This window comes from Apostichopus japonicus, chromosome 18, assembly GCF_037975245.1.
Source record: "Apostichopus japonicus isolate 1M-3 chromosome 18, ASM3797524v1, whole genome shotgun sequence".
NCBI classification, from domain to species: Eukaryota; Metazoa; Echinodermata; class Holothuroidea; order Aspidochirotida; family Stichopodidae; genus Apostichopus; species Apostichopus japonicus.
Window position 1 is genome coordinate 5,280,102 of NC_092578.1, and position 23,697 is coordinate 5,303,798.

The following is a 23,697-nucleotide window of genomic DNA, read 5'->3' on the forward strand; positions in this document are numbered from 1 at the left end:
TGCCTTTGCCCTTTTTCTTTTATAATTTTTCTAAAATTAGTTTCCAATGGCAACCAGCAGAATCCAGTGGAATTTAGCCAATAACAAAGCCTGAATTTCAAGGCCTGATTATTTATACAATTCTTAGTTTGTAGGGTAATCCCTAATATATTCTACAACTTGCTTTCTTCTGCAGGTGGGTTGTAAGAGTACATGTTTTTCTTTACTTTCTAGGAAGCTTCACATTTATGTTAACATTAAAAAATGATAGAACATACTATTACAGCTTGTGGAGTATACTTACCTTCTGTAATAACTTCATCTTCTGATTTAGAATGTTTGTCAGATTTTGATTTATCTGGAAATTAAGAAACAAGATATGTGGAATGAGCTGACTGTTACTGTTACAGTTACCTGTGATTACCATAATAATAATTAACCAGGCTGTACACAACTATTCATCGTACAAGAAATGCTGTTAATATAAACCAGAAGTGCAGGGGTCTTCACTTAACAAAAGGACAAATCTAAAGTGAAAAGGTGTACTGTATATGAAATGTTGTGTGGTGCGAGAAAGACATTTGACCCCCAGAGATGGCAAATCCTACATTGGAGAGTTATAGTTCAAATCCTGCATGGAAGCTCGTAAGGAATGTCCTCATGTTTCATGGAAATTGAAATTATTATTGCATGGATACCTTAAAAGGAAATGAAATACATTTTGTTAAAACTTCTCACATTTTTTGTAGCTTCTGCAGATAAGGAAGACGTTTTCTCGGCTTTTGTTTCGGTTATATACCAAGCGAGCGGCTAACCAGGTTGAACTCGTAACGGATTTAAAATCGATGGAAATAAATTCATACGGTAATTTGATTGCCGTGTGAAAAGTCGCAAACATGTCAAGTCAACAGTTGATTGTGTGTGTTTGCTTATGTCATAAGTGTGAGAAACATTGCAGTTGCAAAAAGGAGAAACGATTCGTAGACCTGATATTTCGACAATTTAATAATTTTCTGCCAAGATGCTAGATTACTGTAACTAGCCAAGTCATCAAATATCATGGTTTCGATGTGTTGTCAAGTTAAGGGTAACCTAGTTTCCACGGGGTAATGCAGCAACTCGACAATTGAAAATTTTCTTTATCTTGTAAATGTGACAAGATTCATTAAGACAATATATTTCCTGAAAAGTTGACAACTTGACAAAAAGTTATAGACATTTTTCATGATACTGACACAATTATGTATGCAACACATCTACCCTGTCAGGTTTACCTAATAAAACACTCAATTATGGAGCCAATTTTTACTGTTGCCATGGTAACCAAAGAACTCCTTTTCTTACATGTCATATTCTATTAGATATCGTCTTAAAGTTTTTTTGTTTTTTTTGACAGCAACCTCTTATTTCCTCCTCTGGTGTTTTCCACATGGTTCAATACTGTAGTTGATAAGTGCATCATAAAGGAAATGATAAAAAGCTGGATTCTATAAATTGTTAATTTATGTCAATGAAATTTTAAGTAAATTTGCTATGAAATGTGAGCCTAGGACCCTCTGTTAAGTAACTTATAACCAAAAGTTTACCCACGCTCGGTTGATGGAGGTCGAAGTACTAACTTTATCTATAGCATGGATATTAAAAACACATGCACAACCAAATTAAGAGACACCCAAGTTTTACCTTTGCAAACAAGACCATGAAAATGTTGGAATGTTGGAGAGATATATTAATAGTGCATTTTTCATATTGGCTGTAAGCATCAACAAGCTATATATTTTTTTTCATATTCAATGTTGCCATGGCCAGGCAAGAATACTATGCTAATCTGATTTTACTAATGTCAAGGACAGCTTGATGAGAGTGATAAAGAATACCAAATGAGCTTAAACAGCTGAAAGATTAGAATCTAGGGGAAGAAAAAAAATATAAGGAATTTATCACAAATGCTCGAACATTTATTAATAGTACATTTGTCATATTGGCTGTAACCATTAACAAACGATGTTTTTTTTTTCTTCAAATTTTATGTTGTCATGGCCAGAAAACAAAACTATGCTAATCTGATTTTGCTGTTGCCGAGAACAGATTGATGGCAGTGATAAAACTTGTCAAATGAGCTTAAACAGCTGAAAGATTAGAATCTAGGGTGAGAAAAAAAATATAAAGAAAGTTATCACTAATGCTCGGACATAAACCGAGAAAGAGGAGTATTTGAGGTTTATGTGGGATTAGTTTGATGGAGAAGAGAATACAAGTTGGAATTGCCAATATAGGCAGATTCTAACTGACACAAGAGCTTGATGAGAGTAAAACTTACCTTTGGATTTCTGTCTGGAAACTGACTTGGAGTTTGGCTCAGAATCTTCGTGTGAGGATTTTCCTTTGGAAATCAAAGAAAAAGGGAAAGATTGAAAAAGTAGGAGAGGTTAATTCTGTAACTTCAAACAAAAGATTGAAAAAGTAGGACAGGTTAATTCAGTAACTTCAAACAAAATTTGCCTGCCGTGGAAAAAGAAATTCAAACAGTTAATGAGATCATTTCATCACCTGACATGGAATAGTTCATTTAAATAAATCCAAAGGAGAAATGGCATTTATAATTCATTGCTGGCGGCAGAAAAAAAAATCCTTTTTTGGGGCTCATTCTAAAGTATTTTAGTACACAAATCATACTGTGGTTCCCATTTAGTCGGAAAGTGACAGTAATTTAGAGAAAGTTGATGTCAAAGTTAGCAGATTCTCACTGACCAGAAATGTGATGCGTAATAGCTCATGAACGTACAGGTCACCGTGTGGCGTCATTGTGCAGAGTGTACCACGAACGCGAAACAATAACAATGGACTTTCCATGTACTTCTCGTAAGAAAGTGAACCTATTTAATATTAACTTCACTCTTCCAATAAATATGCAGCTAAAAGAGAAAGTAATGGTTGTTAGAATTTTTCACACATTGGTTAACTCATTTTGGGAAGCAATGCTTCAATTAAAGGTAAATTATGGTTAAAAACTGCCTCAACATCTGGTCATATTTCGTAAGATCAGTGGCTATTATAGGCCAGTATACATACTGTGCCGTACGATATCGGGGTCTTGCCGCAATTGAAATGCCTAACTTGTGAAATATGTCGACATCTCAGGTATTTCTTCATTTGTTGTTGCAATTAATCATGTTTGAAGTTAGTTTACAACTGCAGTGGATGCAATCTGAATCAAATCCACAAAAACTATAGGTTTGGGTATGTCTCAGTAGGCTCGCTGCCATAAAGTAAGGTTTTCAGAAAGTCACAACTCCACAAAAGCAGATACACAAGCAAAGGGAACACCACAGTAAAGAAAAAGCGCCTGATAGATTCCATATACGAGTTTCAAAAAGTTAAACAAGTCTCAGTACAATATATACATGGCAAGTGAACCACTTTTAACAGTGCTAGCAAATCGGTGAGCTGAGTTGGTCAGAATTTGAATAATATCCTAATATATTCAAATCGCAGTATTTACATGCACTGTATCTGAAAGATAAACTCTTGACTAAACACTTACCATTTGGTTTCATGTTGACAATTGCCATAAGTGTTCATTTTGAAAGTGTCATAATGACATATCATTCATATACCAATTTTACAGTTGCCATGGTAACCAAATATTTTTTTTCTCCCTTTTCTGTTCCCGTGGGAAAATCAAAGGGATGATTTTAGATGACAACTTGAAATTGACGGTGAACGCAAGTAAGACTTGAAAAGCTACTGTTGGTTGTGGAACTAATGTAAAGTCAAATAATTTTTCAGTTTGTCTTGCTGTTGCCATGGAGATTTTCATGAGACACAAACCTTTAGATTTGTTTTTGGAATCTGACAATGGCTTTGGTTATGAATGATGGGAGGTGGATTTACCTTTGGAATTAAACACCAAACAGAATGAAACTTGGGATAATGTTCTCTAATTAAGATGGCCCACAAACACAACTTGGCTGAAACATGTTGGTTCCAAAAGCCCAAAATCTACAGTGCCAAATATTTTCAAGTAAATATTACATTACATATTGTCTTGCGGTTTCCATGGATACGTTGATGTTGCACTCACCTTTGGATTTCTCTTTGGAAACTGACTTTGATTTTGGTTCTGAATCTTCTGAGGTGGATTTACCTTTCAAAACAAACATAAAAAATGATTGAAACTTGGGAAAGTGAACTCGTAAGATGCATATGAACAAAACTGGCTGAAACTTCATCGGTTGCAAGGGTTGAATAGAACAGAAGGAAATGCATTAAGGTATGACTTGACAAATTATCAATTCATTAATTATTTAATTATGTGAGTTGAAAGAAGAAATACCACTGCAGCTTGTCTTAAAATTGCTAACGAGAGGCTGAAGTTCCCACTTACTTTTGGATTTTGTTTTGGAAGCTGACTTGGATTTTGGTTCTGAGTCGTCAGAGGTGGATTTACCTTTAAAAACAAACATAAAAAATGATTGAAACTTGGGAAAGTGAACTCATACGATGCATACGAACAAAACTGCTCAAAACTTCTTTGGTTACAAGGGTTGAATAGAACAGAAGAAAATGCATGAAAATATGACTCGCATATTATCAATAACTAATTATGTGAGTTGAAAGAAGACATATCAGCTTGTCTTAAAATTGCTATGGAGGGGCTGAAGTTCCACTTACCTTTGGATTTCGTTTTGGAAGATGACTTGGATTTTGATTTAGAATCTTTGGCCGAGGATTTACCTTCAAAATTAAAGACAGTTCTAAAATAATAAAAAGGTATTTACAAACAAGATTTGGCCAAACTATTGTAAGAATTGAAGAATTAAATCAAGCAATCAAAACAGCTAAAAGAACCTGAAATAATTTTGTAATATTGATCTCAATCAGCTTGGATGGTGGTAATTAAATTGTAATTTGAAGTAGGCTATTGTCTAGAGTTTACAGTACTATAGGATCATAGCTTAATGGACTGTACCTCGCTTAAAGATTTTCCTGAGGTCAGAGGGTCCTTGAAAGCCTGTAAAGTAAACCACAGAGAGAACATATCACTATAAGCCGATAAATTACATAACTGCATATAGACATATCACAGTTATGTCATGGACTTGATATATATGTATATATATATATGTATATATATATATGTTTATATATGATATGTGTATATATATATATATATATATACAGTATATATATATATACAAATAACTTCACCTAGATTTATAATACATCATGGACTTGATATACAGTAACTGAATACATACTCAAGCCCAAACAGTTTGCACTTATGTCATGAGAGATTTTATACATATCATACAGTTCTGCATATAGTCGGTAGTTATGTCATGAAGGACATACTACATAAACATAACTTTTTATAGATTTATCACAGTTATACTGCACAATGGAATTGATACTTTAACTTACAGTACCTGAATATACCCCGGTCCATACATTCTGGTTTATGTCATGAAGGGTTTTATACGTAAAGCATGTCTGCATATAGTGGGTATGTCATAAAGGATATTTATATTACTTGTATTTAGTTTATTATTACGCAATGGATGACATATGATATTATACATAGTACTTGCATCAGAAATGTCATCATGAAGCATACAGTATACATTACATATATGTACATACAATATACATACAGTAACAGTACCTGCACTACAAATTATCAGTAATGTCATGGAATTGACACACCTACACAGAAGCTCAATAAACCCACATCCATAGTCTCCACCAATGCCAAGAAGGACTAAGTACCTGCATCTAAGTCGTACATACCTATGTCCTGGAGGATTAAGTCAGTAGTTATGTCGGAAAGGATATATATTAAGGTGACCATATTTTCCTGACTGGAATCGGGGACATTTATTGCGTGACTGATATGGGGGAGGGGTCTAAGGGGAGGGGGTGTCCCCCTCCCCTTTGAAAAATTTTCAAGTGCCTAAGGTGCTTAGATGTAAAATGGTTATACTTAGTAGCACTATTTAAATCAATTTTATTTTCAAAAATGAAGCTTTTTTTAGATGAAATTCACTAACTTTACGTGGTTCTTTAAGAGCTTGTGAGTTGCTCATGCTCACACTATAAGTGTCGTATCGCCGTAGTTGCCAATTATACGGTCGAAATAGTGCTAGGCTAGATCGATCTAGCATATTTTTTAACAGTGTTTCCACTTTACACTGTCCCACCTGTTCCGTTCTGCGACTGCTCACCTGACTAAATTTGTTTTTACAATTATTTTACTAATAATGTGGGATATTTTTGAAATTCCTGAACATTTTGACGAATCGGGGACATTTTCGGGGACACTTGTTCATCGGGGACAGCACACTGTAATCGGGGACTGTCCCCGAAAATCGGGGACGTCTGGTCACCTTAATATATATAGTACTTTTATTTAGTCCATTATCATGACATGACAAGGACTTTATGCAAACAGTAACTGCATATTATCCATACAGTAATGTTACGCAGGACTTGATACAGTACCTGAATATAGTCCACAGTTACTTCCTGAGAAGCCAGAAAGGCAAATACATTTGCCAGGACTAGAACAGCTTCCACCATTCTGACAAGGAGGATCACAAATTGCTGAAAAATAAGCAAGGAAACTACTTCTACCATTTGGATACAGGACTTTTTGAGGCTTCCACATAAGACACACTTTTAAACATGGAAAGAAGAAAAAACTGGAAAGTTCCTGTACATGAATACTATGCACAGAAAGTTCTGTCGAAAATGTTAATTACCACAAAATCACAACTTACATTGGTATGCCCTTCTCCGTTCACTTTCGTTGGCCTCACCTACTCCCCTTACCCGCTTTCATGGCCCCAACTCACCCACATCTATCCAACTTTTCCAATCAGACCCAACCTTATAAATAAGCAAGAAATAGCTTTGATATGATGAAAAAGTAATTGAATTTTCCATCTTAACATACCTTGGTCACATTTATCGCCAGTGTATCCCTCACAACAAACCACAGATGGAACTTGTTCTTCTTTGTTGACAATTCTGGTTTCCAATAAAGAAATGTTTAAAATTCTAAGTTTCATATAATACGTGCAATATTTTAAGTAATGTATGCTTAACACAGTGCTCAATACACATGTTGTTCTTATCGTTGTTTCTGAAAACTTTAACACTCACAGTGTATGTTGGAATCACGATAATGCTTTACATTGCATTTATTCTTGCTTTATACAAACTTAGTGTATATGTCTGGTCACTTTATTGCCAAAAGTCACATGGAATGGGAGACAAATAGCGGAATATATAGTACACCAAATGTGTTTAACATTCATCAGAAAATTTTCCAGAAAGCACAAGCATTATTCAACAGTTTGCAAGTAATAGGTGCACATTTTGCTTTGTAATGTTCAGAATAGATGGATTTATAGTCAGGCTTGGGGCGATTACATCTGAATGTAATCGATTACGATTACTTGAGAATGTATGATTACGATTACGATTAGTCTAAAGTTGAAGTAATCGATTACGATTACATTGTAATGTAATCGTGATTACAATCATGATTACATTGTGGTTACTTGCACAATCCTCTGCATAGCTGTTTAATATAACTCTCTGCCAGGAAATAGGGCAATGAAATAGGGCAAAGGAAGGGCATTTACAGTATATACGGACAAAATTGTGGAAGTATATCTACAATTCCTACCAGGCATTACACATTTATGCCTTAACAAGTTTAAGATGTGTAACCCATAAGTCCAGTAGAAAATACAATTTAAACAGACAATTAAACAGACAACCAGTTGTGTATGCAAAAGGATTGTGAATGCTGAGAGGCAGCATTGAACAGAATAATTCAGGTGATAAAAAATCCTTGAATATGGTGATCAAATCCCCAGTACTTCTTAGTGTAAGTTTATTGTGCTAGAGAATTCTAGAAGCAGGAACACTTCTTTGGTCACACTAAAAGCCAATAGTAAGAATTAGTTTTAATCATTTCTACTGATTTTGCCCTTCTCATTCAAATTTCACTGTAATCATAAATGTAATACGATTACGATTACTTTGCCCTTGTAATCGATTACGATTACTTTGTCATTTTCACAAAAGTAATCGATTACGATTACGATTACTTCAAAAAATGTAATCGATTACGATTACTGATTACGATTACCCCAAGCCTGTTTATAGTACTACTACTAGTCAACAAGTTTGTCATATATATACTGAAAGTGTCTGGCTTATTGATGTGATCACATTGATTTTGTAAATTTAGCCTAGACTTCAAATTCCACCTCCAGCAATAAATTTCTCCATTAGAAGAATCTTTCTGTAACTTGTTAGAAAGTCAAAGGCTTAAAAAAATGTTTACGCCATATCACCTGTGCAGCAGCAATCGTTACTCGTTTAGGCTACCAAGGTACCCAAATTATTTACGATGTAACGTCAACCCAGGACTATCCACAGTATTGATATTCTTTATGCATAGGCCTAGCTACAGTATATAGACTACAATAGGCCTGACAATAGGCTAACTTAGCTTTCCATAACACCCTATGCCCTAGACTGAAATAAGACTGTCATAATAATGAGTGCGCCAAATTTAGCCCTGTCCATGTAACTTGAAAGGCTGATTTGTATAGTTATGTCATAACTTTAGTACGAATACCACAGATCTATGTAGCCTTCCAAAACTATGTGTAACACTAACATTAGACATAAGCCTGGGTTTGCACATTACTTAACAAGTATAGTACTGTACGTCTGAGCTGTTTTCGCACAACTACATAGGCATGGATTCTAGGCATACACTGGCTATGTAAGAGAAATGGGACCATAAAAACTAATGAATACTGGCAAAGGGTTAGAATAAATTAGGAGACCTTAGTTGTAAAACTCACAAAAGTAACGCAAGACACTAAAATAACGTAAAGATGTAGATAAAGTATAAATTTCGTAGAACTCAGTAGAAGGCAACTATGATGTGTGGAAAAAATTCAATCTTCGCGACAAACAAAACAAATTGGGAGTACCCAACTAAGAAAATAGCTATTGAGAGTGCACTTTGTAGAAATTGAATTTTCACTTGTTGGAAAACTCGCGTGTAAAGCTGGGTTAGTAAATACGTTTCCCATTGTTACCTACGAGTCTACAAGAAGAGACCACACTGTCGGTTTTATTTTACCACAACAGCACCAACAACAACAGCTCAACAAACGCGAATGAGACTACGTTACGTTCCACACACGTTCCACATACGAAACACTACCGTTAAATTCCATCAGCATAGTTCACAAACGTTGCACGCATTGGAACAATGATTATTCTAGGGCAGACTTGTTTCACATTTCTTACCTTTTAATTGCACAAAGTGACTCTCCTAACACCAAGGCACCAAAACTATTTCCATCGTCGAGAATCCAACCATCTTCAATAATGACGGGATCATGCATCATGTCACAGCGGATCATACTGCGCTCAATTGTTTGAGTGGATACGGTGCGATACCCTGGGCAGTAATGGGAACTCATAGTGCTGTCCAAGAGAGTAGGGAAGCCATCTTATTGTAAACGTTTGATCATTAAAAAGGCTGACATATTATGAATAGGCACCACAAATGTTCCCAAACGAGCGGTACGATAACATAAACAGTGAAATGGAAAGATAAATTGTTAAACATAACGAAAGAATTAATAGAATTTGTGTAACGTATTTCTGTTATAACATATAAAGTACCCAGGTAGGCTATCAAGTGGCATTTGTATCTTATGATGTAAATTAGAGATACCATGCATTCCATACTGAAGTGTTAAAGGGTGTGAAGACTCGCGCAAAAAGAAACGTCTAATGCCGGTAATCTGACCTAGTTTCGAATGAGGTGTAACAGAAGTGTTAGACACCACCACCGATCCCAGAAAATACACACACTGCATGATACCGTCGGTAATTAGACACTATAGTGTACAGTCAGTACATACAGCTGCAGTCAATACCCACAGTACAGTGTATAAACGATACAGCGATGGACATATCAGGTCCAGCTAAAGATAACAAGGTATCACGTTTCATTACTGTCTGCCGATTTGTAGCGACACGAACAAAACGTCACTTGCAAGCAACAGAAAGTTAACTTTTCTAGATTGCAGCACGCGGTTTGGGGCGAGTCTTCAATGCCTTTAATGTTTCTAAAGCGATTCGTCCAAGAAACTAGAAACACAGACAGACACATTCTGCTTCTTGACAAAAATAATAAATTGTCTCGGACGGTTAATTTGGAGTTCTTTTACTCTTCGATATTTTCCTGCAAGCGTTAAGAGCCAATTTCTAGTCCGAGGATAATCAGATAACTTACCCCTCCCTCCTCTCACTCCTCCTCCTCGCCCTTTATTTGTCCTTATGTATATATTACGACACGGAGTTATATATAAACTACCGGTATTCTTTGTAGGCCTACCTCACATTTTCAATGCAGGGTTTCTCTATATTTACCGGGTCCCCTTACTACCCCGGACGCTGTACAGGCATTATACATACGTTTTAAACTCGACTGATCATAAAGGGTGTGTGAATTATACGCAGTGTATTCCCTCAGTTCTCCCTTGGCCAAAATGAGACAAGCAGTTAACACGTGGCAAAGATTTGTCCCATTGGCTTAATAAGATTTTGACAGAGACCAAGACGCAAGTTTGAGATCATGGGAGCCAGGACCCAGCTGGTTGCTTCCACGCCCGCGAGAAAAGCATGCATTACTGTGAAAATTATAGAGAGAAGAAACCCCACCCCCTCCTCCTCCCCTGGGCTCTGCTGTCGGAGCCCTGATACACTTTCCATGTTGCAAAGTGATTAAAAATGGCCCATATACACTACTAAACAACACTGGCGCAGGATAGTCAAATGTGTTATTCATTTATTTGCCTCACTCAGACACTCACGTAGTATGTTTTTAATTTACTGTTTCTCATTCTGGTAATTACTATGTTATGACTTTTTCATTTTCATAATTATGACGAAGTCATTGAGATAAAGAGAAAGGACCACCCCTTTCAGGTTTCGATTCTAATTGCAAAAAAAGGCATTATTACTCCTATACTTTTAATTTCAGATTGGTACAATATTAATTTGATGTATTTATGCCAATTTCTAACATTTTGGAGAAAGTATACCAAGTGGGGCAATAACCATGGACTTTTCAAAATGCCTAACTTATTACAAGAATCTATACATTGCTAAAAATAAAATAAAATAATTTACTTCTACGAGCCTTGTCTTTAAATTAATACAAAAAATATTTTATTTTTCATGTGCAATGACGAAATCATTGGTTCATTCACTTTTCAAAGTCAGTTAAACTTTTTAAGTACATTGTGGTATACTAGCGAATCGTAATGAAAGGTTTGCTTAAAAGATACATATAGAAATGCCCCCTGAATAGCAGTTTTGAAATAATTTTGTTTTACCTCTTTTGGTCGATCATTTCGTTTTCTTGCGCAGTAGTCAGCCATATCGGTGTCGTTGTCAACAAAATGAAAGGTTGAAACCAGCGAATCATCGCAACTTAGCGAGAAATATAAAATTATTCAAGATATTACAACCTCAAATGTCACTATTGCCTTGGTTGAAATAACGAGATCTGAAAAGTGTCAAACAGTTTAATCTCTGCCGTACTTTACTGGGAAGGAATGACTGAAATATTCTAAGGTGATGGTTTTCTATGTTTTTAAACGAAAGCAGTTGAATAACAACAGTTACTTAATTATTGTAATTAATAAAGTTTAGCTTCGGATTTTAATTATAATTAGTCAAGTTTTTCATTGAAAGGACACACCTGTTACCAAGAGAAAACAATGAATGGACATTTTTAGACTGGGGCAATAATTGCTGTCATCTTGTTTGAATGAGAACGTCACTGACACGCCTTGCGCGTAAACTGGCATGGTAACATCTGTTCCGCCTCTTATATATAAATATTAACCAATCTGTGGAATAGTTTTGATCAATAAGTAGCAAGCTTGATATTTGCACAACCACATCCGACTAACATAACACTAACACTATATTACATAACACTATGTATAACACTATATTAATATATATATATATATATATATTAATATAGTGTTATACATAGTATATATATATATGTATATATATGTATATATATATACATATATATATATATGTATATACATGTACTAGCGGATATATATATATATATACATATAATATAAATATATATATATATATCTGCTAGTACATGGATACCCAGCTGATATTTCTTTCTATTAACTATTTTGTTATTATTATATATTTATATCATCACACCACTAGTAATGATGTTTGATATGTTTGTATATCTACAGTATTTTGTCAGGTCATTATCAAAATTGTTTATTCTGCTCAGTCCATTTTGGTCCCTGCGTATGCGTCCGTTCTTACTGTCGACTTTACCTGAGATGCTTTTAAGGAATCGATTCTACGAGTGAGTTTTCGACACAGATTTGGTGACTTGAGAATGATATTCTGGCTGCGGATTGAAATGTTAATTGCTTCGCATTTATTCGTAAACACTGATAGCCTACAATTATGAGAAACCCCATCCATCGATGATTATGCATGAATAACTAGACTGAGTTAACATCGAGTAGATAGTAAATGAATTACATGACACCACCACATAAGGAGACACAGTAAACGTGTTATATGTAGAGGCATAAAGGTAATGATAGAAACATTACACACCGCAAATGTCGTATTTTATTACCTACTTGATGGATTAACGTACATTTTCAGCTATTTCACGCATGCATTTAGCCTCAGATTTCAGCTCCTGGTATACTGTAAAAAAAAAAGTATATTATTATATTATTATCATTATTACTGTCATAACGATTAGTTGTCCTTAAATCATTACGGACTACCCTGCTGAAAGTCGAAAACTCTAGTTTAAAAGGCTGGATGTAGTTTCACGCCTTAAAACAATAACATTTTAAGTCTGTAAATGTAGCTCTTTAAAAATATGTTTATATATAACGGGTTTGTTTTCCGCCCAGAAGGGTAAACACATGTATCTATGGTATCAATCTAGTGTTGGGAACTTCATGAAACCATGAGTTGGGTAAGTTTGGGTTTAGGCGCAGGTGGGTGTGGAATATTTCATGATGGTTGTAATCGTGTATATTTAAACCTTACCAGTATTGGCCCAAAATATGCCAACAGGTCAAAAAATGGTCACTCGTGCACCATCTTCAACAAGCATTTTGCTGTCATGCAAGCATCTATTGTGGAATAGTTCCCTCACTAAGATATTGTGTTGCTTATAGGCTAAGTAATTTAACAATTCCAGATGTTTCGAAATAACTTGGAGATTCGGAACCACTATGAAAATATACCGTACTTTTCAAAACTGTTAGCATTTCTTAGCATGCTAAAATTGGGAACCAACACTCGGGTCCTAAAAATTTTTAACTGATGTAGCTAATTCTTCTATGAGTGTCTCGCCCACGACAAAATACTGGTAAGCCTCGTACACGTGAACAGACTCGGTCCCCTTGACAGAATGTAGGATAAATCAACTTTCAATTCCGTTTTTTATTTAATAAAAAGAAAACAGCTCAAGTTTGCCAACCTTATTAAGCTTGTAACTTGCAATCTATCATTACTGGATACACCCACGCGCACATCATCAACAAACTGCCGTCAGGCTCATTCAAGGCTCACCTGCATTTTCTTTGTTACCATATACACTAATGTTAAAACTAACATTCAAAACAACGAGAAATTCAATTTAAATGCCAAACGAATATTTACCTGCTACATTATGTAAATATTCTAAGCCTATTTGTAAAAAGAATTTGAAAAAAAAAATCAAATGCAGAAAATGTGCCTAAGCCTTAACGTATATATTTTGCATACAACTTTTGGAGCGTATATTGATATGAACCGAAGTAGGCCTCTTATTGCTTTGAAAATAATGTTAAAAACAGTGCACATTATATGAAAACTATCCATAATTAAACCCTCTTTTTGAGTAACACATTACAGAACAAGACATTGTTATATTTACTCAAGAAAATTGACAAGCTTATAAGCTTTCCGAAATAATCTGCAATTTGTTTTTTATATCTTGAAAGAAGAATAATTTCCCGTGTCTTTGTTTCTCTTTACGTTTTCTTCCTTTTGTTTTTCTTCCTGTTCTTTCGTTTTGTTTTTGATTTCCCGAAATGGAAAAACTTTGGAATCACTGTTACCGACATTGAAATCTAGTGAGGGGCACCGCGGATCGCAAAGTCGGCAATGATTACAACGCGGATAGCAAAGTCGGTAATTACACTCATACGGTTAGATTCGTCAACACGGCAGCATATACAGAAACGCTGCACTCAAAGCCGAAGACTTCTTTGGTGCAAATCCTTTGGCCAGCGACGGCTATACCGTCATTTCTCAGAAATTACTGCTAAAAAATTGCTAGAAATTGCTATTACTAAAAATGGTAGGGTCTGCACTGTTAGTCAATGTTAGAAAACAACATTCAATAGGTAGAATAAAATTATCAAAGGAACATTAAAATTGAACTTGGTACTATAGTAAATGTTGATAATATTATGTATTTAACATGTCTTTAAATGTTAAAATATATTGTGTTTGATACAGAAATTGTTAACACCCTATACAGTAGTAGTCCATGTATCTAAAGCTTTATAGGTTAGTCCATTATGTTGACAGGGGTAACGTAAGTTTAAAATAAAATCAAAATTGGAAATTTATCTATAACGAAAATAGCTGTTTGTAAGGCAGATGCCGTGTGAGGAACACATTTATTTTGATGTATTCTGAAAATAAATGATCTCATTAGACTACTCAATTTCTAGAATACAATGTTTATTTTTGTGTTCTTTCCAGTAATATACACAGCTAGCTGTGCGTAAATAAAAGATTAGACAAAGATCTTTCGTTGTCAGCAGCAGTAACTGGTTTTCAACAGATGTACATTAAGACGTGATAAATCTGCTGTTCCATAATCGTACGGTGATATACAATTCGTGGAAACCGGAATGGACTGATTCGAATCTTGAGCTTAAAAACCGTTTTAAAAAGGCTAGCATAAATTGATAGCTGTCACAAAGAGTACAGTTTGCCGGATAGATAGTTACGACCTGCGTGCGGAAATTTAAAAAAGAAAAAAAAAATGCTGAACTCGCTTAATCTCTCGTCATTTCATTGACTTGTTTCATTTGTGTTCATAAAGAGTTCTCTCTTTATTTTGGCACTTGGAAAAGAATCAAGGTGAAGAAATATTCGATTAATTTTGTCACGCACAAGCCGAAAGAAAGTGGTAAACGAGGTGTACGTATATAGGTGCAGACAGTGAACGTCGCGGATGTTATACGTATACGTCAATATATGCTGACAGTAATTAACAAGTGTGCGAGCACTATATTTAACTTCATTAACTTTATAGCAAACCATACATTTTTCGTCGTGTTGATAGATGCATGTTTTTTTGTTGGTTTTTAATGTTTTAGGACGAACTTGACAGAATCATCTCCAAACCTGTTACTGTTTTGCGATATGAGCATTTTTTTCTTCATTTCTGCGCTGACACAAGGCTATACTATCTCCATAACGACGGTAGTAATCAATATGAAGAAAGCATCGCATTATTTGCGCAGTTGAAGTTTTGTCTCTTGGAGATTCGAATCGTTCCATGACTTCACACTCTCTGGATATCGTTTTCAACTTATACTTTACTTGTTCGATCGATCAACTTCGGGAGAAAATACTCGAGCAGCGATCTTCCATCATTCTTCTTGATTGTAATTTTCTACTGTAGGTTTTTTCTTAATCATCAAATTGGATTGTTCAGCTACAATATTTTCGATGTTTTCCATACGGAAATGGAGAGCGCGGCTGTGTACTGAATAAAGTATCAGTGTGCAAGGGAAACCATCGAGTAAACATTTATCATACATATAATAATCGATCAATCGATTAATCGCAAAAGTTAGATGCAGTGACTTCAGTATCAGCGTGAAAAGAAGCATCGATTCAATCGATTCTTCGCAAACTATAGCTTACTGTTTATATTCTCAGATGGAAACAACGTCTATTGCCAACCTGTACGCTCCTAACGAAGGACTCACCGCTGATTTTAATCCGAAATGGATCCGACAATTAGACGCCGTTGTATTGTTATTTATAACGACGATAGGTGTCATCGGTAATACGATGGTAGGTTTGAGCTTTTTTTTATCAAACCAACTTCGAACTAAAACTAACATTTTGGTAGTCAACCTCGCCACGGCTGACTTTTTCACATGTACAACTTTACCTATAGTTGCATGGTCACTTCTGGTGGAGAGTGACGAAGAGGCAAATGCCGTTTACGCCCCTTGCGCCCTTGTGCTAGTTTTGACACAAAGTTTTATAGGGTGCAGCATCATAACATTAGCTCTTATTGCCCTTAACCGTTGGATGCTGATTTCGCGTCGAAGAGAGCTCTACGACAAAGTTTGTCAGTATCGGGTCATACTTGGTGCACTAGTGATTTCGTGGCTGCTTCCTCTTATCGTGACGATTACACCGATTTTGGCCGGTGTCGGGGTTATCGGCTATGACAAATGGAGTCATAATTGTGCATTGTTAGCGGACCATCCTTATTCTTACTTGTATAAAGTGATTCTCCTCTCCTCATTAATGCCAGCTCCGATGACCATCATCATGTTTTGTTATTGGAGTATATTCAAGCATGTCAAGTCACACAATATGAAAATACAACAGTCTACCACTGAAGCCTCGCGAACAATCAGCGATACATTGACTGGTTTCCGGTACGTTATTGTCAATTATTAGTAATTTAAAAAAAAAAATGGTTTTGTATTGTTACCAGAGTTGTTTCCAAAATATTGCAAACGATCGATCGTTATTGCGATAAGTTGCAACAGTTGGCAATTAACTACGATAACAAATTATATACAACTGCAAGAAAAGATAATAAATATGATATGACATGTTATCATATGATATATGACAACACATATAATTATATATATATATATATAATACTACTTTTATATATATATATATATATATATATATATAACTATACTAGTATACGTATATATAACTATATATAAGTTAACTTTATATATAAAACTATATATATATACACCTAACTATATATAAATAACTTTTTATATAACTATCTATATATACAACTATATATATATAACTATAAATTTATATAACTATATATATTAAACTATATATATATATATATAGTTATATAGATTTATATCTATAGTTATATATATATTTATAGTTATATATATATAATTATGTCTATATAGTTATATATAAATATATATTGTAAGAAAAACAGAAAATACGAGGATAAAAATTGACAAGATAACATATATTTCTCGAAAAACAGACAAGTGAATATTTTTTCTCAAAACCTTAACTGATTCGTCAACCCTTTTTTTCAATTACACTAGTTGGCCATCATAGGAATGAGGTGGAATGCACGTGTTTTCATTTGTTCAAACGTGTAGCGATGATCGGAACCAATATCCGTAAAAGTTCTCTGTCAAAATGTATCATAGACTGATGACTAAACAGTAAATCTGTGACGTCATTAACGTTCAGCGTTAAACAGAGCCGTCTATAGACGGCATTTCGTGTAAACTTTACAGCCCGCCTCCCCCTCCCCCTCCCCCTCCCCATCCACAACTACATATTGACTTGAAAAAATATATTCCAACCTCGCTATATCTCTTTTCGTTCTCTTTTCTCCTCCTCTTTCTTTCCAGTAATCAAAATAACGGTACATCGAAGAGGACAAGAGCTACTCTAACTCAACAAGTGCAGATCACCAAGAACCTCTTTTACGTAGTTGTGACGTTTTCGGCTTGTCTAACACCGTACATGTTTGCTGAACTCTTCAAATCAGGTGCTATCGTAGTCAACCATACCAAAATACTTGTGGTTCTTAACAGTTGCTTAAATCCAATTCTTTACGCCGTGAAACACCCACATTTTCGTCAGGTTTTTAAATTAATTGCGTTTTGTAAGTGGAGAAGTATACGTTAAACTGAGCAATATACCCTTGCATGACTATACACGGTCATGTTGCTATGTCCTTGAATGTTATAATATGCATGGATTTCGTGTATTGAAAAGACATGACAAAGCACATTTTTTGTTTGTCCTTAATGTATTGGCCCGTTAATGATGAGTATCAGAATTTCCAGTTCGAATATCTCATTAGGGAAAGAGTGGACACTTTTTTTCAGAATGTCAGTACTCAAGAACACTTTCTAACCCCAAGGGTGTATTTAGTTCGTAATACCGTACTTCAAGTGCCACACTGCTTGTCGTTAAATATCAAGTGTGAATTTAGGATGCCAAAATACAATTTCAACCGCTCCTCAAGTCTTGCAGAAACTATATAAATGACAACGCAGTATCTTATGCAAAATGTTTTGAACTAACTTTGCGTATTTTTTTTTTTTAAAAACATCGTTGTAAAAAAAAACTTGAAAAACTGCGGTTCATAGCTTACAGCTAATTACTGTTAGTGTTAGTTCGCTTTTCAACCTGTTTGTGGTAACATGGTACCTTAATCATCTGAATGTTGTGTTATAACTTCTATACCTGAAATAATCTCTCTGTATCTAAGGTATGGATATAATATTTCATGCATTCGTATATGGCAAGCCATGTGGGACAAACACCGCATAATATATCCGCGTATTAATTCGAATATATACGCGTATTAATTCGAATATACATGTGTTGTAGCCTACATGTGTAAAGTTTCGCTTTCTGAAGCGTTCTCGCGAGCCCGCCAAAATATTTATCGCTGGTATATATACACAGCAAGAGCGGAAATGTTTTTTCGTGTATATTCTAATTAATCAGTGCATATATTGGATTTAATCCCCATATGTATTTTATTTAATACGTGTATATATTCGAATTAATACGTGTATATTTTCGAATTAATACGTGTATATATTCGAATTAATACGCGGATATATTTAAGCCATATGATTGGCTAATAATATATACGCGTATATATTCCAATTAATACGCGTATAAATTCCAATTAATACGCGGATATATTATGCAGTGTTTGTCCCACATGGCTTGCCATATTCGTATATATCCTTTCATATATCTCTTCAATGCAGTTTTAGTGTTGACCTCGAAAGAAAGAATCGATACTGTTCGATATAATAAAAATATTGCACTCATAATTTTCATCAGCTTGGCGATCCATTTTTGTTTTGTTTTATCAGAGTACATATACGAAAACAAAAGGTGAATTTTTAAGTAAAGACGTTTTGATAACAACAATAGAAAAAGGAAATGCAAAAATATATTCATTTAAACCTCCAAAAAATAATGTTTACCGATGATTAAAGTTAAAAAAAAAAAAAAAATTATGGACTAAACAAAAAATTCAGTCGAGTCACACTCGTATCAAAGGAAGAAACAAAACAAGAGTGGAATATACACGGAGTTAAATATCTCATCTCAAACACCCTTATAGTATCGCTCGTGTACTGTAGCCTACAATATACCATAGATACATTTTTGACACAAAATCACAGATCCAGCAGACGCATAAACACTCCCACACGGACAAATTTCTCACTCTCCCTGATAAACTTCCGGTCACCCTCAATCGCCATACCATGGATGACGCCCCCCCCCCCTACCCCCTACCCCGCACCGCACACTCGCTAGCAACGAATGTTAATTTTTACCCTGGCAACAGCATTGCTACGAATATTAATAATAATAATAATAATAAATATGTTCTTAATATAGCGCCAAATACCAAAAGGCCTCTAGACGCTTTACAAAACCTAAAGCAAATAGAAACAAAAAGACAGAGAAATCAAAGGAATAAAAAAGTCTAGAAAACACATAAACGAAACTTAAACAGTATGTAAAATACGAACACAAAAAATCTTAAAACACGAGAAGACTATAAAACAGACCAAAACCTTTAAAAATAGTAAAAAGGATAAGCACATAAAATAGAGTTATACAAAAGTAACAGTCTAGATAAAACCACGAGTATATAAAAGTGACCAAATCACGTAGAGAAACTAAAAAGATGTGATTTTAAAATTTTCTTAAATATGGCGAGAGATTTGGCAGTCTTTATGTTGTGTGGTTACACAGGGCCGTCTTAAGAGATCACCGGGCCCTGGGCCCGGCAATGGAGCGGGGCCCCTCAATCAAGTGAGTTCGACAAAAGTTGCGTGAAAAATTGACATCCTTGACAATCGCTCAAGCATAGACATGCCTGCATTTACCACCCCTCCCTATGTCGCGCATAAAGGAAAAAACTTGAGCAAAATAACATACGTGATATATCTAAAAGCTGAAATACATTATAGAAGAGTAATCTTCCAATATTTAATGTCAAACTCTCAAGTGTTTCACCAACTCTCGTCACAAGTTGTCAAGTATCGAATTCAATCAGGCATAATGGCCTATTCAATAAGTTTTCCTCCCAGATTAAGACATGGGGTTACTACGATTGCGGGGCCCCTGACATCGCGGGGCCCTGGGCCAGGGCCCAGTGGGCCCATGCGTTAAGACGGCCCTGGTGTGGTAGGTCGTTCCAAAGCTTCGGTGCAGCGACCGAGAAAGCGCGATCTCCGTATAGTTCTTGGTTGAGACGGTTTTCGGGACCACGAGTGCCTGCGCTGCTGAACGCATATTGAGATAGCGAAATAGGATGAAATGACAAACCCATGACAATATCTCATCCTCCCTATTTGTAGGAGCGATGGGATAACAACAAAAATAGTGAAAAAAACACAGGGCACATCGAAACGGTTAACAACGTGTTTATATAATCATTCCTCGACCTTCCCCTTCTTTCCAGAAAAACAAAACGACTATCGCTAAACCTTAGGTCTGTGACCTTGTAACCATGACGTCATATTTTTCGGAATCTCACTCCACTGTTGTAATATATTTCATCCTCTTACAAGGTGAAAAATGACCTTGTACGTAGGCTTCATCAATTAGTTTCATTTAACTGTATGTATATATCGACCAAGATTATGAAACCGTAACTCTCTTTACAGACCTTTAAAAAAAGCAAATCTGTTTTACACAAATCACCAGCCGTTCTTAAAGCTCTTAACAGGTGATTTCTCTTTGAGGATACGTTTCACTTCTCTAGTACAGCTCTATTTGTCCGTTCAATATTTTTTTGCTTTAATTTGGTACAAAACACCCGGATTTTGTTGATTTTGTTCGCCATTGACTGCTTACAAGAAGTAAATATATTGAAACACCATGTGGTACATAACCCATTATTGTTTATTTGGATAACCACCTTACTATATGCATCAGCAATTAAAATGTATATGAAAGTCTAAAATGTATCACATTGGGGAAAGTTGGCTAATTTCGTAAATATCTATATAAATATGCAACTGAAAAGCTTATTCACGCAGTAATTTCCAGTAGGCTTGATTACGCAAAGTCTTTACTATAGCTGTCGCAATTAACTTTTCCCCAATTAGCTAGACTGCAAAAGATCCAGAACAAGGCTGCTCGAATTGTTCACAGAGCGACTACATATACTGTCATTGGCTCCAATACTGAAAGAGCTGCATTAGTAATTACCTATTAATATACGCATATATTACAAAATCTATGAAGGCCAAAAATGCATTCGGCCTTTTAAGCAATTAAACTTAATAGCCCTATAGTTACTTATGTGATATCGTGTATCAACAAACTATAACAATAGGCCATCAAGATCACAATATCTTAACCAGCTTCATGTGCTAGTGTCTCGAATCAATCAGTCAATCAATCGCCAAACCAAAACAAAATAGTAACGCTTCACTTTTTAAAGAAATAGATTTTATAGTTCAAACAAGTGTGATAATACGAAGGACAGACCAATTGAGTGATAAGTTACTCATTTGAGAAATCATGCATTAATATGCCTGAGCTTTTTGAATGACTGATTTAACTGTTGCTATAGGACAACAAAACGCACGGCTGAAAAACGAATTTGGACGGTTGAAAACAAACTGAGCAATTTTGTAGGAATGATTGGGGTGGAGGGGGGTGGGGGTTGTGCGCGCGTGTGTTTGTGTTGACGTCTTGTTAATTGGAAAGGAAAAATTATACTTGCAAATTGTATTAATTACAGGTCATTAGAAACTGAAAAGTGAGGAAAAACTAGAAAATGAAAGACTTATATAACCTTCGTTATATGCTTGGAATGAAATTTTGCTAATCAGGATTCAGGCTATAAAATTGTTGTATGACATAGCGTCGATTGTAATCTTAAATTTGTATAAGTATGTGTTAATTGTCATAAATGTAAAAAGATGCTCTGAATAAGACGTGTAAATCAGGTGCGTCGAGGGAGGGAGGGTGGGAGGGAGTGAGGGAGGGATGGCGTAGGGGGGGGGGGGGGTTGAAACTTCAAGGGACAACGAGATATAATTGAGGTAGGGGACCAAACATTGACCTCAACATGTTCGAACAAAATGATTCCACACAGTGCCATAAAATATCTATAGTATTTGGATATTTCTCAACAAAAGGTTACTGCTTAACTTTTTAATTACATTCTTATAAATATATATATATATGTATATATATATATATATATATATATATATATATATATATATATATAAATGAAAATCGTAAAGATGAAAATCGTAAAGTATATATATATATATACTTTACGATTTTCATCTTTATATAAGAATATATAAATTTATAAGAATATATATGTTTATATATATATATATATATATATGTAAACATATATATTCTTATAAATTATATATATTCTTATATTCTTATATATATTCTTATAAATATATATACATATATATACATATATATACATATATATGTATATATATGTATATATATGTATATATATATATAAATATATATTACATATTAACTTGAAGATTAAAAGAAATAATCCAGCCTGTTTGCGACATACCGTGAGTTTCATATTATTCTCCTTTTTTTTGGCTTTCATCTGTTTCCATAGCAACAGTACACAACAACTAGAGAAGTAAAGCGTACTTAAAGAGTGCAACTTTAAAAATTTGACAATATATACTTTGAGGATTAAAAGAGATAAATCCAACCCGTTTGCGACATGTGACATGCCGTGAGTTTCATATTCTTCTTCTCTTTTTATGGGGGGCTTTCATCTGTTTCTATGGCAACAATACAAGTAACTTTTAAGCTTGCTTATAGAGTGCAACTTTAAAACTATTACAATATAAAATGAACAATTTAATCTTATGGCATACGCGCGTATTTGGGATGACGTATGTTAAAATAATCCATTATAAAACTATTTCTTCTCATTTCTTTCTTTGTTTCTTCATGAATGCATTTTTGTTGCTGTGAAGACCCCCATTACCAAGTTTGGATTTGCGTATTATATAACCTTGACAACTGTATTATACCACTTTACAACTTTATGAGAAACTTTATCGCAACTTAATCCGTCGAAGACGTTAAAAAAATGAAGCTGACATCAATTAAATATTGGATGGATTTTTTTTTTATATATTCGTATATGATTTTCTGCTTTAGCCCTGAGATGGTACACATTAAGCCCTTATTATTTTATTCTCGAGAAGATTAAATAACGACCGGTATATATTAATTATTACGATTTGCGTCTTTATAGAAGAAATCAATCAA

The 23,697-nt window shown here is 34.8% G+C and overlaps 2 protein-coding genes across 2 annotated transcripts in view; one reads left to right on the forward strand and one right to left on the reverse strand.

The window, feature by feature from the left end:
• LOC139958687 (uncharacterized) overlaps positions 1–11,455 on the reverse strand; it is a 60,404-nt gene extending 48,949 nt beyond the window's left edge. Inside the window, exons 1-10 of the mRNA XM_071955956.1 lie at positions 11,424–11,455; positions 9,322–9,501; positions 6,935–7,008; positions 6,481–6,582; positions 4,952–4,993; positions 4,654–4,716; positions 4,367–4,429; positions 4,064–4,126; positions 2,300–2,362; positions 284–337 (exon numbers count right to left, since the gene is read on the reverse strand). Coding sequence (XP_071812057.1) covers positions 284–337; positions 2,300–2,362; positions 4,064–4,126; positions 4,367–4,429; positions 4,654–4,716; positions 4,952–4,993; positions 6,481–6,582; positions 6,935–7,008; positions 9,322–9,501; positions 11,424–11,440 — 721 coding nt within the window. The 5' untranslated portion in view covers positions 11,441–11,455. The remainder of the gene's footprint in view (positions 1–283; positions 338–2,299; positions 2,363–4,063; positions 4,127–4,366; positions 4,430–4,653; positions 4,717–4,951; positions 4,994–6,480; positions 6,583–6,934; positions 7,009–9,321; positions 9,502–11,423) is intronic.
• The window catches only part of LOC139958688 (unconventional myosin-Id-like), a 260,444-nt gene extending 240,177 nt beyond the window's left edge, over positions 1–20,267 (forward strand). Inside the window, exon 19 of the mRNA XM_071955958.1 lies at positions 20,175–20,267. Within this exon, the coding sequence (XP_071812059.1) occupies positions 20,175–20,252 (78 nt within the window). The 3' untranslated portion in view covers positions 20,253–20,267. The remainder of the gene's footprint in view (positions 1–20,174) is intronic.
• Positions 20,268–23,697: the final 3,430 nt, after the last annotated feature.